At 36.1% G+C, this 18,222-nt stretch overlaps 1 protein-coding gene across 4 annotated transcripts in view; it reads left to right on the forward strand.

The window, feature by feature from the left end:
* The window catches only part of LOC127437755 (dedicator of cytokinesis protein 4-like), a 103,446-nt gene that overhangs the window by 43,283 nt on the left and 41,941 nt on the right, over nt 1-18,222 (forward strand). For 3 of the 4 annotated variants that reach the window (XR_007896599.1, XM_051692895.1, XM_051692896.1), the window contains exons 10-20: nt 28-88; nt 864-996; nt 1,239-1,327; nt 6,459-6,584; nt 7,968-8,092; nt 8,939-9,101; nt 9,244-9,350; nt 14,035-14,191; nt 16,095-16,192; nt 16,314-16,397; nt 17,597-17,697. Coding sequence is in view for 3 of the 4 variants with exons in the window: in XM_051692895.1 (XP_051548855.1) it covers nt 28-88; nt 864-996; nt 1,239-1,327; nt 6,459-6,584; nt 7,968-8,092; nt 8,939-9,101; nt 9,244-9,350; nt 14,035-14,191; nt 16,095-16,192; nt 16,314-16,397; nt 17,597-17,697 (1,244 nt within the window). In the remaining variant the exon portion in view is untranslated. The remainder of the gene's footprint in view (nt 1-27; nt 89-863; nt 997-1,238; nt 1,328-6,458; nt 6,585-7,967; nt 8,093-8,938; nt 9,102-9,243; nt 9,351-14,034; nt 14,192-16,094; nt 16,193-16,313; nt 16,398-17,596; nt 17,698-18,222) is intronic. The other variant, XM_051692898.1, reaches the window with a different exon arrangement.

An 18,222-nucleotide genomic window follows, 5' to 3' on the forward strand; every position in this document is an offset into this window, starting at 1 on the left:
TCAATAAAGCGTTTGTCTTTTTTTAAGGATTTGGGAAGTAGCGATCTTCGCAAAGATGTGTATGTTGTAGCTCATATTTTTAGAATAGGTAAGAGCTGTTGGATGCATATCACTTTTCTCGCTGTGTGACCTGTCATAACGCCTCAGAGACCCTGTCATAAAAGTGTCGTAAAACCTCACAATATGCCATTACTTGCAAACATTTTACAGTGCATTTACAGGACTTTGTAAGTGCTTCAATATATTAAAACTGACTGATTATGCTATATTATACAGGTATGTAGTATATTACTAAAAGGATTTAGTCAACAGTTGTTGCAGTATTATAAGGGCAGAATGACAGGCCACTTTAAACCAAATGGTGTCTTTGTCTGTAAACGTCACTTATGTGTCAGTGTAGCAGTATGTCGTCACTACATGCATGGCCTGTGTCGAAGAACTGTGATGTTGGGGTATAGATTAATGCTCATTTGCATGTATGTAATTCATCTCACTGTGTCCTGGGAAGTGTATGTTATGTATCGGTGGCTAGTATGTCTTTGTGTTTTTAGAGTCATTATAAAAAACGATTGTTTTCCAAAGTATTAATCATTCTGCCACAAGAGCTGCATAAAACTGACATTTTTTTGGTGTCTGGGTAAGACACAGCTATGTAAAATAAATGCTTATTAAACATTTATTTTGTGTCACATAACTCATGTCACACTTGTGACATGCTACGTGTTCTTTGGGGCAGAAAAGGAAAAGTCAAATTTTAAACTGTTGCAAGGCAACAAGATTCTTTGTAGTAGTATATTTATATTTTTACAGGTATTAAATCATATAAAAGCATTGTGTGTGAGCCACAATGTGTGTGTTTGCAGGGCGAATGGTCGCGGGAGAGAAGAAGAATGTTAGTAATACACAATACAAACGTCCCTACGGTTGTGCGGTGATCAGTGTGGCTGACCTGTTGACTGCAGACTTTAAAGATGACCACTTGCTGAAGATTTACTCGTGAGTATTGCCCCCCTGGCTTTCTGGAGTATTGCATAAACTACAAGCTACATGACCAAAATTACAGTATGTTGACCAAAGTATAATGCCTATGGTTTTGAAATTAAATGTTTAAAAAGCACATGCGGGTGTGCTGTTGGGGTGTCCACATACTTTTGGCCATGTAGTGTACTTCAGATTATTGTAATAACAAATCAAAATGTGTTACTCTAAATTCTTTGAAATGCACATTATATTCACAGATGTAACACAGAGAGCGAGTGGTACCAAATTCATGACAGCATTATCAGGAAGGTCAGCTCAAGATACAGCCATATTGGCTCCAATACAGGTGAGCAACTCTCAATTCAAATTTTGTTCTGTTTGTTCTCTTAAATAACATTTCATCTGTCATAGCAACAGCACAACAGCAAACAGAAAGTTTGGTCTTTGAACCTAGCGATCTATTCAGTTTTGGCATTCAAATTGTACCGAATCATGCTGCAGAATTGTTTTTCTTTATGGTCTTAAGATATAAATAGCAAAACTTGCTACAGAGAAATGCTAGGGTCTCTCCTAGCAACGGTTTCTGAGCAGCAGAATACAGAAGCCTGCAGTCAAAGCATACAGCAGTGTGTTTTCAACAGAGAGCCTGGGCAGATCTGTTATTCAGATGCTTTTGTCTTTATGATGTCTACATGAATCAAAGAGCTGCAGTTTGGAGCTCTGAACTGTGGTTGTGTGTGACTACTTTAATAAGACTTATATTTAAAGAACACATTTGTACCAAGCTTATTTGAAGGTGATTTGTGTTATGCTAAAATATTTTCTACTATCCCAGCTTAATATGCAGAGACGACTAAAAGTAAGCCATTTGTAGATTGACTTCTCTGAAAAGTGTAAACTCTGTGGCTCTACTGAATAGCACTATCAAAACACAGCTATGTTTGTTTAAGCGTCTTAACCATTCCAATACAGAAGCAGCATTGCTACATTGCTAAGGAGTTCTGAGTGGTTTTTGCAGGTTGCTGTGTGGTTGCTAGGTTAATCTGGGTGGTTACTAAGTGGTTGCTAGTATTTTCTTGGACAGGTTACACAAATCCCTTACCCTAAGTTTGAGCAATAGTAATGGTAATGCTTGCCTTAGCCAGTGCAACTAATTGTTACTTTACAGGTTTTCTAAAAATTCTGTCCCTGTCTCTCGTCTTCTGAAGAAGCCTTTATTTTGTCACACATTTGCATATATACAGTGAAATTCTTTTTTTGCAAATCCCAGCTAAGCTGGGTTCTGAGTGCAGGGTCAGCCATAATACGGTGCTCCTGGAGCAGATAGGGTCAAGAGCCTTGCTCAAGGGCCCAACAGTGGCATCTTGGCTATACTGGGGCTTGAACCCTCCGACCTTCTGGATAGTAACCCAGAGCCTTAACCGCTGAGCCACCACTGCCCTGTTCTGTTGTTAAATAAAACAGGTAGTCCCGCACCCAAACTCATGCCACTGGTCACATGCCACGCTTAAACCAACAGAAATGCTTTGTGGTCAAAGAGCCACAGTGTTTACACATTTTGGGGGAATTAACCTATAAATTGCTTAATTATAGTTGTCATTGCACATTAAGATGGGATAGGAGAAAGCATTTTAACAACAGTCAGTCAACTGATAAATGAGCGATCCAGTCAGCTGCCGTGATTCAATTTTGCAAAAAGAGATTTTTTAACTAATGACCAGTGAGGACAAGAACACTGTATTGATCGCATACACTGAGAGCAGAGAGCAGTCGACCACCTTTATGTCTTTGTGTTATTGCTTAAGATGTTTTGAACAAGCAAATCTCTGGTGTTTCACTGTCTAAATAGCTAATCTTTCAGATAAAAGGCGAAATTACTGTCATTGATTTTGTTGCTGTGATTAAACAAACAAATAGTAAAATAAAGAACAACAGAGTGCTGGGTTTAAAAAAACAACAACAAAAAACACAGTATTTAAATAAAAAAAGAACTGTGTTCTGGGTTTAAAATCAACCGAACAGATAAATAAAAAACAATTGGGTGCTGGGTTTAAAAACAAAAAAACAAACAAAAAGATAAATATAAAACAACTGGATGTTTGGTTTAAAAACAAACAATCAAACAGATAAATAAAGAACAACTGGGTGCTGGGTTTAAAAACAAACAACCAGACAGATAAATAAAGAACAACTGGGGCTTGGTTTAAAAACAAACAACCAAACAGATAAATAAAGAACAACTGGGTGCGTGGTTTAAAACAAACAACCAAACAGATAAATAAAGAACAACTGGGTGCTGGGTTTAAAAAAAACATCAACAACCAAACAGATAAATAAAGAACAACAGAGTTCTACTGTAGGTTTAAAAACAAACAAAAAATATAAATAAAAAAGAACAGTGTGCTGGGTTTAGAAAACAACCAAATAGATAAATAAAAAAACAACTGTGAGCTAGGTTTAAAAACAAACAACCAGACAGATAAATAAAGAACAACTGGGTTCTGGGTTTAAAAACAAACAACCAGACAGATAAATAAAGAACAACTGGGTGCTTGGTTTAAAAACAAACAACCAAACAGATAAATAAAGAACAACTGGGTGCTGGGTTTATAAACAAACAACCAAACAGATAAATAAAGAACAACTGGGTGCTGGGTTTAAAAAAAACATCAACAACCAAACAGATAAATAAAGAACAACAGAGTTCTACTGTAGGTTTAAAAACAAACAAAAAATATAAATAAAAAAGAACAGTGTGCTGGGTTTAGAAAACAACCAAATAGATAAATAAAAAAACAACTGTGAGCTAGGTTTAAAAACAAACAACCAGACAGATAAATAAAGAACAACTGGGTTCTGGGTTTGAAAACAAACAACCAGACAGATAAATAAAGAACAACTGGGTGCTTGGTTTAAAAACAAACAACCAAACAGATAAATAAAGAACAACTGGGTGCTGGGTTTATAAACAAACAACCAAACAGATAAATAAAGAACAACTGGGTGCTGGGTTTAAAAAAAACATCAACAACCAAACAGATAAATAAAGAACAACAGAGTTCTACTGTAGGTTTAAAAACAAACAAAAAATATAAATAAAAAAGAACAGTGTGCTGGGTTTAGAAAACAACCAAATAGATAAATAAAAAAACAACTGTGAGCTAGGTTTAAAATTAAACAACCAAATAGATAAATAAAGAAAATTTGTGTTCTAGGTTTAAAACAAACAACCAAACAGATAAATAGATAACAGAAGAGTCCTGGTTTAAAAACAACCAAACAGATAGATAATAAAAACAACAGCATACCAGGTTTAAAAACAAACAACTGAATAACAGCATGCTAGGTTTAAATGCAAACAAATAAGTAAAGAAAGAACAACAGAGTGCTTCATGTAAAGACAAACAAGCATAAAAGAAGAACAGTGCTGGGTTTACACACAAATAAATGAAGAACTACCGAGTGCTAGGTTTAAAAACAAAAAAAGCAAATAAAAGATGAGCAGTGTGTTGGGTTTAAAAACTAACAAATAAAGAACAACAGAATTCTGGGTTTATGGACAAACAAGTAAACAGATAAATGAAGACCAACAGTGTCCTGGGTTTAAAACAAACAAACAAAAAAGAACAACAGTGTGATGGATTTAAAAACAAACAAACATAAATAAAAGAAGAACAGTGGTGGTCCCTGAGTTCATTGTGTTGTGCTGTCAATGCCATGTTTTGTGGAGGTGGTGGAGTAGTAGTTACATAATCTTTGTTTTACTGGGTACATCATCTGGCAAGTGTTTTCAAAATGAATGGACTTCTGCTGGTGATTTCACTCGTGTGGGCAGCTTACTCTGAATACATAATGAAATCATAATGAAGACATGGTTTTACAGCGCTGTGTAAAATGATTCTAGAGGTTATAAACCCATCTATGCCCACTAAAAGTCCCGTCTAAATACAAGCAATGCAAAACTGAAACGTGCTCGTCATCTCTGTTGTTGCTGTCTACTCTGTTTTCTTTGAAATTAGAAACCACATAGTGCTTATGAGCATGTATTCATGCAGAGAGAAAGAGAAAAAACCCTCAGGAAGACATCCCTGCTGAAAAAAACAAACAGCTTAAACCAGCCTAAGATGGCGTGTTGGTCTTAGTTGGTTTAAGATGGTATAGTTTGCTGGCCTTCACCTTATGTAGCTTGTATCCTAACCTGGCCCAGCTGAAAAGTGCCCAAAGCCCCTTTAAAACTATCATAACCACACAATTCTGCACAGGCAGAAGCCAGCTAAGACCAGCAAAGGTCAAGTTTGTATAAGCTGTCTTTATTTCCAGCTGGGAGCTGTTTAGGCAGGTCTATTTTGCTAGTTCTAGGAGGGTTTTAAGCACTTGTCATCTGGTCAGACCGGGATATCAGCTAAAGACTAGGTAGCCATGGCTGGGAGACCATATTAAACCAGCTAAGACCAGCAAAACACCTTAGGTTGGATTAAGCTGAGGGTTTTTTCAGCTGGGATGAAAACTTAAGCAGTATGAAAAAGGGCCATATCAAAATGGAGAATTTCAAAAAATCCAGTTAAGCAGGAAAGAGATTATGCTGTTTTTCTCATGTAAATCTAAACCACAGAGACAGTTGAGTTGAAAGTTCTTCAGACAAATGAAGATGAGTGAAGAATGTCCCTCTGTAAGAACTTGCCTAGCATCAGGCTTGACTTTATGATTAAATTACTTGAGAAACAAGTAACTTGCTTCAAAGAGACTTAAGAACTTTAATGTTGAAATCTAGTGCACACGTCAAAATGCTGGCTTTCATCAGAAGTATAGATGAGACAGGCAGAGAAATGCTTACCATTAAGAGTGATGGATTACATTATGATCTGTCACTCATTAGACAGAATTGTCTATGGTAATGAAATGCATGAACGTGTAGGTTTAAAGCACTGGATTACCCATAATTAATCAAGAGGCAGCCAAACATTTTTAAAATTGTTTGAGGTCCAGTTCAGCAACAGCGCAATTGTGAGTATGATATTATGTTAATGTAATAGTTCTGTAAATGAGAAGGTATGGTACATTTTTTTGTCTAAGTTTTGCTGCTTTAATGAAAATAGTTCCAAACGCAGCCAAAACAGGATCAGCTGTTGCGTGTCGCCAAGCAACATAGAGACTGGCAGCCTTTCTGAATTGCCGCAAACACAGACAAGTGGAGCAATACAGACAGTGAAGCTTCCCAGTGCTTTTATATTTAATATCAGCACTCCTGGAACACTGCTTGTCCAATCAGATTAGAGTACTGGAACTTACTGTTGTATAATCAAATGTTCTGTTAGGTTTATATTCTAATGTTCCATAATTGCATCTTATAACAGTACATACAGCTGTTCTTGTTTACAGACACTTCCTGTCAAAACACTTATGGATGTTGTTAACATATGGGACTATCAGATGTTTCTGCAAAAATTCATTGAAATTGGTTTCTGCTTGTTTTGTAGGCCTTAATGTCTCTCTCCAGCTCCTGCATGGAGACATGGAGCAGATTCGTAAGGATTACATGCGTCTTTTCACTCAGAACGTCTCCATTACTAAGAGACTTGGTTTCTCTGATATCATCATTCCAGGTGGGACCATGGCATTTATTTGCATTATGCTGCTTTTCTAAATCACATTACCCTTGAATCCTTATATTTTGCCTTCTCCCCAAGTTATAGCTATAAGAAAACATTCTATAATATCACCATAATGTGCATGCTTAGTGCTGGTTATACAGTAGTAGTGGTTCAATCATGTCATCATGCAATGAATTACAGGATTTTTTTTATTTAGCACTTCAAATGCAGGCTTTTTTGCAGCAAAATACTTAATTGTTTGTGTGTGTGTGTGGGGTGGGTGTATCATTAACTAATATGCATCACAGTGTATAATTGATATCACGATATAACATTCACTTAAGAGAGCTAAGTTTGAATTTATGCAAAATAGCTGCAGATTTGCACAAATTCTTCTTGTTTTATCTATTTCTCTTATAATACAGAACAAAAAGCAGTGGAAGATGGTAATCAGTTTTTTAAATCTTTGTTTGACCATAATGAAAAACAGCTATGTTAACATTTTATGACTCGCATTTTGTCATGGTGCATTGGTGAGCCCACATTTTATTTAATATTTGCTTTCACACTCTCTGATGGTGATGGGCTGTCTCTGAGCCACACGTGTTGACAGAGTAATTAGAAATGTTTTAATGGTGTTTCTAACATCTCTGAGGATCCTTCACAGCTTCAGCTACCATTCGCTCTCTGTTGTGAATATAATAGAAATAGAGATAATCTGTTATTGGTTTGACCAATATTTTTTTTTACTGTTATTCACACTTTTCAACTGGTAATCGCGTTCTACAATTTTGTTTATACCGATAAATGGCAACAGGAAACAACAGTATTGACAGCTAAAGTAACTTTCTTATTTAATGTATTGTTTGCATAAATGTTTTTTTTTTTTAAAGGAGCAGCCCTTCACACACACAGCATTTTAAGCTTAAGATTTATCAATTTATTTAATATTTAATTTATTCAAATAAAAATGTTTATTTATTTAGATAAATGTTTTAAACAAATATTTTTAAAAATAATCTGAATAATTAAATTAATATTGTATTATTTTTTTTAGTTTATTCAGATTATTTTTTTTAAATAAATATTATAACCTAACATATTCTAATATAATAAATATTATTTATTTATTAATAAAAAATACTCTGTATTGGTATTGGTTGTAAAAAAAAAAACAAACATGATCAGTCAATCTCTAAATAGAAAACCATTTTTTTTTTTTTTTTTTTTTTGTGGCATGGATTACAAAAAAGAAACACACTATAGAAAAAAAACAACATTCCATTTGCAGGAACATCTCCCAAAAGACTGATTTCAACACCTAATAGCTGCCTGAAAGTGCTGTGAGTAGAACATTTTTTAGATTTCTGAGAAACAGCTATCTTTCTCCTGCAGGTGAAATAAGGAATGACCTGTATGTAACCCTAGAGAGAGGTGAATTTGAGAAAGGTGGGAAGAGTGTGGCACGTAATGTGGAGGTCACCATCTATATGCTGGGAAGTGATGGACAGGTTCTCAAGGTAGGAAGCACCACAGTCCTTAAATATATAGTTCACTCAAAAATGTGAATTCTGGCATTATTCACTCACCCTCATGGTTACAAACCATATGACTTACTTTTGTCTTTGGAACACAAAAGTAGGTGTTATGCAGAATGTTAGCCTCAGTCACCATCTTTTTTATTTTTATTTTTTCTAATTTGAAATGCCCAATTCCCAGTGCACTCTAAATCCTCATGGTGGCGTAGTGACTCGCCTCAATCCGGGTGGCAGAGGATGAATCTCGGTTGCCTCCGCGTCTGAGACCGTCAACCCGTGCATCTTATCATGTGGCTTGTTGAGCGCATTACCGCAGAGACAAAGCACGTGTGGAGGCTTCACGCCATCCACCACAACATCCACGCACAACTCACCACGCGCCCGACCACATTATAGCGACCACAAGAAGGTTAACCCATTTGACTCTACCCTCCCTAGCAACCAGGCCAATTTGGTTGCTTAGGAGACCTGGCTAGAGTCACTCAGCATGCCCTGGGATTCAAACTCACGAACTCCAGGGGTGGTAGTCAGCATCTTTACTCACTGAGCTACCCAGGCCCCCGTCACCATTCACTTTTAATGAATAGAAAAAAAAAAAAGATGTAAAAAAAGTGAAAAGTGACTAAAGTGACTGGTCATATAGGTTTGTGAGAATGATGAATGATGACAATTTTTGTTTTTGAGCAAACTAACCCTTTATTGCTCTGTTTTGTGTCATTTTTAAAATTAGGTAGAAATTAACCCCTTTTGCTGTGGTAAGAACTGCCAAAAATACCAGCTGCTTATTTTCTCTCTACCTTGCTGGCCTTCTCACTTTCTCTCTCTCAGGGTCTGGTTTGCTGTGGCTCCGGGGAGCCGGGAATGGATGAGCACCACTCTTTTGTCCTGTATCACAGTAACAGCCCTCGCTGGGCCGAACAGATCAAACTGCCCATTCCTCTGGAGATGTTCCACGGCACACATTTACGCTTCGAGCTCAGGCACTGCTCCAGTAAGACTCTCTGCTTCAATTCCACTTTTTTAAAAATCGATTTGAGGTCTAGTTATTATTCTGCATTCTGAGTGAGATTTAAGTCCTTGGCATTATTGATTGATTTAACATACTGTAACTACCATTGTCTCTGTTCGTGCAGCAAAGGAGAAAGGTGAGAAGAAGCTTTTTGGCTTCTCTTTCGTCCCTCTGATGCAGGACGATGGGAGACCACTGCCTGATGGGACGCATGAGCTCATTGTCCACAAGGTACTTAGCTTTGACTAGCTTAATTGAGTGCCATTTGGTAGTATTTGAGAAGTTTAATTCAGAAACAGTAAATTTTTTTCCAAAGTTCAAAGTTAATTGACTGCTAGCTAACTATGTGTCATCAAGTCCATGATTAATCTAATTTTTCTCCAAAAAGTGAAATCATTACCATCACGCACAATATCAAAAATCTACACTATCATACATTATACCAAAATCCACTTGAAGGTTGATAGAGGCCATAATCAGATCTTTATTTCAGGAAATTTGAAAAATGTTCTAACATAGATGAAACACAGTTTCATGAATGATTTCAAGAAGTCAAATGTGCCCCTTAAAGAATCTCCCTTCTGTGATTGTCTCTGTGTGTTATTAGGGCTGGGTATTGATACAGATTCAATTCTGATTCATAAGCTCTCGAGCCGATTTGATTTGATTCCAATTTCAATTCAATTCAATATGAATTCATTTGGGTATATTTCAGTTATAATGTCCCTTTTGCTTACACTGTAAAAAATTTAGATTTTGAAAAATTGAGAGAATTGAGAACTAATTGTTGGCTCAATTAAAGACATGCAAATAATTGCCCCAAAACATAAATATGTATTGTGGTGATAACATCTGAAAGTTTTCTATTAAAATAAAAAAATGATATTCACCGAGCACATTTAAATGTCTTCAGACAATATGTCAAGTCGAACTGAAAATGTTTTATCGGCTGAAAAAATCATAGTAAACGAAAAACCGTCTACGCATGCGCAGCCTGACAAACCGTACGGTCGAAACTCGAAAGGTGAAAGTACATACATGCTGGACCGGAGCTGGGAACACGTCGTGCAGTGCCGAAGTTGGAAGACACGAACGACCGTTGGTCCCAAGAGAAGAGAAGACTGTCATCTTGAGTTTCGTAAAATGAGTGGTGAGTATTAAGTACCGTTTTTAAAGCTAAATGCAGCTCTTATTCTGTGACTTTAACATAATGTAGACTAGAGAAATCCTGTGACGAAAACGAAAGGAATTTTCATGTTGGCTATATGAATTATTATTGTATTGTATTGGTTTGCTCTCCACATGTTTTATACTCACAGAGTACATACATTTTACACTATATTTTGCAGAATTACGATAATCCCATGCTCTCAGTTGTTTCATGGTAAACTTTTCATATCCAAATTAATCCCGTTCTTCAGCAATATAGTTCTGTCGTAGTTCAGTTTTTTCCACGCGATTTTCCAGTTTAAACTGCCGAGGCTTATTTTGTGAGGAAAATTGAAATTTACAGTGTTTTTTATTTTTATTTTTTATTATTCCACATCTGTGTGAAATGCTGAAATACAATGATGTCTGCGGAATATAAGCAAACCAAACTCAGATCATGTTTGACATGGATTTCATGTGAAACCCGATGAGAGCAGCTTTGACACCACTTTCTTTCTTTCTTTTTTTTGTTACCAAAGATTTTATGGTTTACAGTGAAAATTAACATCATCATCAGTGGCTAGGAAACAAGTCGTTGTTCAGGTTATATTTATCCTTCATCCCAACAGGACACAGTCACAGACTCATTTTAAACACTGGAGATGGCAGAACATGTATTTTACTTCCATTTAAATCGTACTGTGTCCACATGGAGCATGATGTCAAGCTAAGATTTTCAAAAAGAACTACTCTTTGAAGAACTTATCATAACTTTTATTTTTGCAGGGTTTTTTTATCTTCAAAACTTCATGTAATTACGATGGCATAGCTGAAACCTTGAACACCAAAGAAATGAAAGACCAAACTTATGTACATTTTACTACTTGACTCTATTGTCTGTATTCTACCACAATTCACAACTAAATCTGACCACATACGAAGTTAAAATGTGCACAAACTTAGAAATTCAGACAGTGGCAAACACTTGTTTACAACAATTACAAAGTGGAATTTTTGAAATTTTAAGATTGTGCTTCACTCTCAAATGTTATCATCATTTTGTTATGTCTCTAATAATCCTATTATGCCCTGTTACTGGTAGCAGACTTAACAGCACAGAGGTCCGCTGCTCTTCGGGATCTTCACTTGAATTTGAGAGAGAAGGGCTCTATTTCAAAGACCATTCTGGTAATTTCATTTATTAAAGGGATAGTTCACCCAAAAATGAAAATTATTTTATGATTTACTCACCTTTAAGCCATCTCAGATGTGTATGTCTTTCCTTCCTCAGCAGAACTGAAATGAAGATTTTTATAACCACGTTTCAGGTCTGTATGTCCATACAATCAAGGAAACGGCTAGCGCTGAGATGCTGGTTGAAATTACCAAACTCTCGCGTGACTTCCTTCCTCTGTTGTAAACCAAGCGCTGTTTCCGACTTCTCGTGTGAACACGCCGATGCGCTTGCGTCACATGACAACTACGTGATGCATTGACTGCTGGCAGAAAGCGATTTGTTTTAAAGTGAATAAAGTTTTAATTATTAATTTATGTTTTACACAAACCTATCGATTCGCTTCAGAAGACATTAAATGATTGACTGGAGTCGTGTGGATTACTATTATGCGGCCTAAATATGCTTTTTGGACTGTTAAATAGCCAGCAGCCTGATGGCACCCATTTACTTGCATTGTATGGACAAAAAGAGCGGAAATCTGCTTATAAAAATCTTCACTTTGGTTCTGCTGAAGAAGGAAAGTCATACACATCTGGGATGGCTTAAAGGTAAGTAAGTCATGAAAGGATTTTCATTTTTGTGTGAACTAATCCTTTTTAAGTGTACAGTAACAAAAGCTAAAACCACTGAAACAAATACACATTAATAGCTAAAATTAGGAAGTTGGAGTAAATACAGTTGTACTGTATTACTGAAAACTGCATTCTACAGAGTACCGAGGCTTGAGAGAACAACACAAGCAGCACGCAAATGGGAATTCTAGAAGTGATGGATCTGCATTTCCATATCAAGATTATTCTCCAATGCGGTCAATGATGCAGTTGACCTGAAAGAGCATGTGGTTATGGGTAACTTGGAAGACTTATTAATGCTTTTAATATCCTTTAGAGGAGAGGTGGGCAACTCTGGTCCTGGAAAGCCACTTTCCTGCAGAATTGAGCTCCAACCCTAATTTTTTTTCAAGTAATCCTGGAGATCTTCATTGATTTGTTCAGGTATGTTAGATTAGGATTGGAGCTAAATTCTTCAGGACAGTGACTCTCCAGGACTGGAGTTAGCCACTCCTGACCTAGAGGATAACAAAGACTGTGCACTAAACAGTATATTTCCACAGTTATTTCAGTTTTATGATTGTGCAGTAATTCTTTGGTAAGCAACACTGACATCAGTTCTGCAAATATTTGTCAGATAATATGTTTTCACATGTTTATAATGTTTAAAATGTATGTACAGTTTGATGGACCTACCTCTTTTAAGCTGCTTGTAAGAGCCATCTTGAATGTATGCAACATTTTTCTGTCAAGTGTTTTTGCTCTATAATCTAAGGTGAATTATTTTCTACAAAAGTTATTCTGTTGTGCAGGTGATTAATAAAGTGTTAATAAAGTGTATATTAAAGAGAGATATTATGTTTCATGGATTGCATTTTTTTCCCCCAATTTTATTTTATACATTATTTACATTGGGACAATGAGAAATAAACAGTTCAGTCAACTGAAATTTTTCAATTGGCACTATTAAAATTAAAATTTCAATCAGAAATGATCTGTTGAGCCAATGTTAAAAGACTATTGCTGCAACAGAGAATATTCAACTCACAGAATTTTAATTGTACCAATTGAAAAATGTCAATGCAACAAGCCACAATAATATTGAGCTTTAGAGGTCTACATTTTTTTACAGTGTACATATTAAAACATTTCTGTTCTAGCTAATGTTGTTAATTACACAGGGGACCTTTTAACTAGGTACATTTCAAAAATATTGATTTGACTAATTATATTTTATTAGTCTTTCATAGTTTTGGTCACATTTTAGCTTTTTGAAAATGAACAAATCCATGTATTCAATCAATAAATATATTTTATTGCCTATGTTTTTTTGTTACATGTTTATTGTTTAATTGCATTATTTGTACTATTTACATTAATTTGTTGAAAACATGCTATAAATCGTTACTGTCTCTAAGAAAACCAGCTGTTCTGTAAAGAGCGTCTGTTAATGAGCGCATATTAATAAGAGAGACTTATACGGCTTTACCTCATTCGTGCTATGCATGATTAGAATAAAAAAAATTGTTTTGATCAACAACTGACTGTAAAGAACTGAAAGGGAATTAAAAGAGACATTATTCAATGACAAATGGGTCGCGTGGAACTCGTCTTAGGACACGCATTGCACAGAACAATTTTTACTCTCAACACGAAGTGTAAGGATCTCGCTACTGAATACTCCACCACTATACTACACTAACACTGGTGAGTGCAATGTGAACATTTACCAGCCAATTGCCAAATACTGTATATACATTTTTAGTCAAATAGTGCAAAATTTGGTTGCAAATGCAAGCGATTTCCTCTCATTGTAGTAGAGGGTTTCGCATAGAGTGAAAGATCAATCTTGGGATTAAAGAATCGATATCGAGATCGTTCAAATGAAGATTACAATGCATCGGAATATCAATATTTTTACCCACCCCTATGTGTGTACTCTCTTTGTCTTTTAACTTCACTGTCTCCTTCATAACAGTGTGAGGAGACCGCAGATATTCAGGATCCTGCTCGGTACCTCAAACTGCCCTTTTCTAAAGCCAGTCTCCAGCCGGGTAACAACCAGACAATAAAGAACAGCAAAGAGTCCTTCTGGATCCAGTCTTCTCTCTGCTCCACTAAACTCACTCAGAATGGTAAGACAGTGTTCCCTCTTAGACTTGTATTGAAGGAGGGGACCAGGTATCAGAATGGGCTCTTTAGACTTTAATATGCTGGTAAGTAATCACCTAGCAACACTATAGCAACTACCCAAAAACCCCCAAGCAATGATAAAGCATCTCATTGCAACCACTCAGAGCCCCTTAGTAACCACATAACAGCGCGTTGGCAATCGCCCAGTACCCTTCTCGCATTTTCTTCAGAAAAAAAAGATCTAGTGTTTTCTTATATGTATGTGTGTAATACTGGCTCTCAGCTGTATGTGAAATTTCATTTTCCATTAAGAAAATCAAGCCCAATATGAAGCCAGATTATAAAATTGTCTTTTCATGTAGAAATGAGCATCTCAGTCAAATATTCCTTAAAATCTCAGATCTACCCCACACACAACAGTATTTTCAGAAATAGCTTTTGTCTCTGGTGCCAAATGGCCCCATCTCTCTGCCATGACCCTTGATATAGTGATGTATTGATCTGAGCCCTTCAGAAGGTGAATGTCATGGTAACAGTGGTAACGGATTGCATTGAGGTCTTACTGGCTGTGTGTGTACTGGAGATCACAGCGGGCTGAGCTCACACCTGCCTCTGTTGACCTTGGAAATTGGCCCAGTGTCTCTGCGGCTCTGCCATGCCTTCAACCAACTGCACACATATCAACGGCCATCTGGTTGTTATCTAACTGAAGACACTGATGAACTAAAGTTATAAGCAGTCTTTATTCAGTCTATAATCAGTCTCAAGCATCAGGCTTTTGGAAGATAGTGTGCTTAGCTGTTTACATACTGTAGAACTTTATCTTTTAATCTGTATACTGTAGGTTACCTGATTATACAACCAATGTATAATAGTTTGGTATTGTTCTGGTTGTGCTCAATTTACAAGAAAATTCCATCAAATTTAATTAAGTAAACTTTAACAAAAATAAATAAATAAAGTTTTATTACATTTATATTTTTAAACATTACAAAATTCAATTTGATGGAATTTTGTTATGAAATGTAAATGCATAAATCTTAAAAAATAGGTTCAAATATATATATATATTTTTTTTGAGTTTAAATAAAAAATATTGATAAATAATTAAAAAAAATAAGAAAACAATTTTGATGCCCTTTTCTGTATGCTAATACATTTTAGTTAACTAGCACCAGTTTTAACACCTAAAAAGTAAGCATACTAATGTATATACATTACACAACATTTTGTATATTATAGTGTCTGTCCCATTTTCCCATTCTTTGTAGCCATCCTACAGTGGTATATATTGTAAATGTTTGTGATGCACCTTAAAGGAATAGTTCACCCAAAATTTTTCATTGTCATTATCTACCCACACTGTCTTTCAAAACCCTTATGACTTTTGTTCTTTCTTGAAACACAAACACAGCCATTTATAGCAGAATGTTCAAGTTGGTCTTTTCCATACAATGAAAGTGAATGGTGACCAAAGTTGTCAGGCAAACTTTTAGTCTGTTCATCAGAAAAATCTATCATATGGCTTTAGAAGACTTGGAAAATAGTGCAGGTGTCAAATATACTACTTTTATGGTATTTTTTTTTTTTTGTCCTTTTGGGAGCTTGACAGTCCCTCAACTTTCAATATTGAAAAGAGCAGTTTGGACATTCTGTTAAACATCTCCTTTGATGTTTTATGGAAGAAAGGAAGTAATACAGGTTTGGAATGACATGAGAGTGAGTAAATGATGACAGAATTTTAATTTGGGTGTGAACTATCCCTTTAAGGTTGATATGCCACTCACTTTGATACGCCAAAAGTTGAAATGCCAAAGGCTGATATGTCAATGGTTGTTATGTCAACAGCTGATTAGCCTGAAAGTTTCTTCAAAAACTCATGGTTTTCTTTATTATTGCCTGCAGGGGACATGTTGGACCTGTTGAAATGGAGAGTTCATCCAGACAGGATCATTGACTGCCTCTCCAAACTGAAGGACATTGACGGCACTGAGATTGTTAAGGTATAAACTATGTGCAGCCAGTCACTTTATACTTGAAACGGCAGAAATTACATAGGAACAGTTTTCCCCTCAAAATAACCCAGTTTTTGGCTTACTGTAACAACCGATTGTTTCTGTAAAGTTTTTACAGGACACTTTGGACACTCTATTTAGGATTTTAGATGAGAGTCCTCAGCGATATGGACTAAAGGTGTTTGACTGCCTGGTGAGTGGTGCTCTGTTCAAATTTTCTGATAACATGACATGACTTCATAGCTTTCCATTGTTTCTAGAGATTTCTACATATTTTGACTGCAAACTCATACCAACTAATCCATCTCTTGCCTGAAGACAGTTTCATGCCTTTAATTAGTACAAGATGCTCCACTGTGTTACCACGGTTACATGCCAAATATGGCAACTCATAAAATCCATCTTAGACTTCTCTTGCATAGTCAAGTTATAATTCAGCTCCAGTCCTGATATTCTTTTTATATCAGGCAAAACTGTAAATATTGTGGCTCTTTGCCAGCCCGACACAGCAACACTGGCTCAACCAATGGCGTTAGTTTGGGGTGGCGCTATTTGTGTGGAAACCTGTTTAAAACTGCCATTATTTTTGCATTCGGTACCACTAGTGGAAATTACACACTTTACCTTTTAATAAAGTATTCATGATTCAGGTTGTGGAAGTTGAAGGAATAGTTCACCCAAAAATGAAAATTCTCTCATCATTTACTCATCCATCCCAGGTGTGTATGACTTTTAGAAGAGTATTTCAGCTCTGTAGGTCCATACAATGCAAGTGAATGGTGACCAGAACTTTGAAGCTCCAAAAGCACATAAAGGTCATAAGTCCTTTTTATTATAAATCTCCACTTCTGACCAGTTCCGACCATTAGGTGGCGATATGCACGAAGAATCCAAAATGCCAAAAAACAAAATAAGAAGAATCTTGTGGTGAAAGTGGAGATTTACAGTAAAAAAAAGTAATAATAAAAAAAAAAAGACTTAAATATTGATCTATTTCTCACCCACACCTATCATAACATTTCTAAAAACATGAATTAAACCACTGGAGTCATATGGATTACTTTTATTCTGCCTCCAAATTTCTGGCCACCATTCACTTGCATTGTATGGACCTACAGAGCTGAAATACTCTTCTAAAAATTTGTGTTCTGCAGAAGAAAGAAAGTCACACATCTGGGATGGAATGAGGGTGAGTAAATGATGAGATAATTTTCATTTTTGGGTGAACTATTCCTTTAAAACGGTGTTTTGTACAACAACAAAACTTATTGCAGTTCAACTGTTTTGAGAAATGTATTTTCCATATAGTTCATCCTGAAGTCTTGATTCTCTTAATTACACATAAAGATTGTTTATGGTTCAACTGATATACAGTTTTTTTTTTTTTTTTAGGTACATGTTATAAATTTGCTGCAGGACAGCAAGTTCCAGCTCTTCAAACCTGTTATGGACAATTATGTTGAGAATCACTTTGCCGGTGCCCTGTCCTACAGGTAAACAATCTGCATGGCCCAAATCCACACAAAAAATTAGATATTGGGGAATTTCCTCAAAGCATTCTAACATTCCAACAAAGAGTATTGGAACTCTTGTGGTGTTCAGCAGATATCATCCTTCGGGAGAATTGTGTTTGGTAGTAACATAGAAAGATGAAAGGTGTTTTGTCGTGTATACTGTAGCTTTTGGAGGTTCTGTGAGTTTACAGCTTGGATTTTACAATTTTCTCAGTGTAGGCGGAGATTTATGTCAAGTCCAAAGCACAGCGTAGCACTTTGATCCTTCATAAATGGTTTCAGTTTACTGACAATGCATTTTTGCTTTGTATGTGTGGTCTACAAGGGGATTTGTGCATTTGTGATTGCGGCAGATACTGTAGGAAGTAGGTAATGATTTGAAGCATAACTCGATATGCTGACGTGTCATTCCACCATTCACTTTTCTATTCTCTTAGGCCATTTACTAGTCCTCACGTCATTCTAAACATCGTTTCTCTCTTATATGGAACACATAAGGCGAAA

Source organism: Myxocyprinus asiaticus, chromosome 48 (genome assembly GCF_019703515.2).
Source record: "Myxocyprinus asiaticus isolate MX2 ecotype Aquarium Trade chromosome 48, UBuf_Myxa_2, whole genome shotgun sequence".
Lineage (NCBI taxonomy): Eukaryota > Metazoa > Chordata > Actinopteri > Cypriniformes > Catostomidae > Myxocyprinus > Myxocyprinus asiaticus.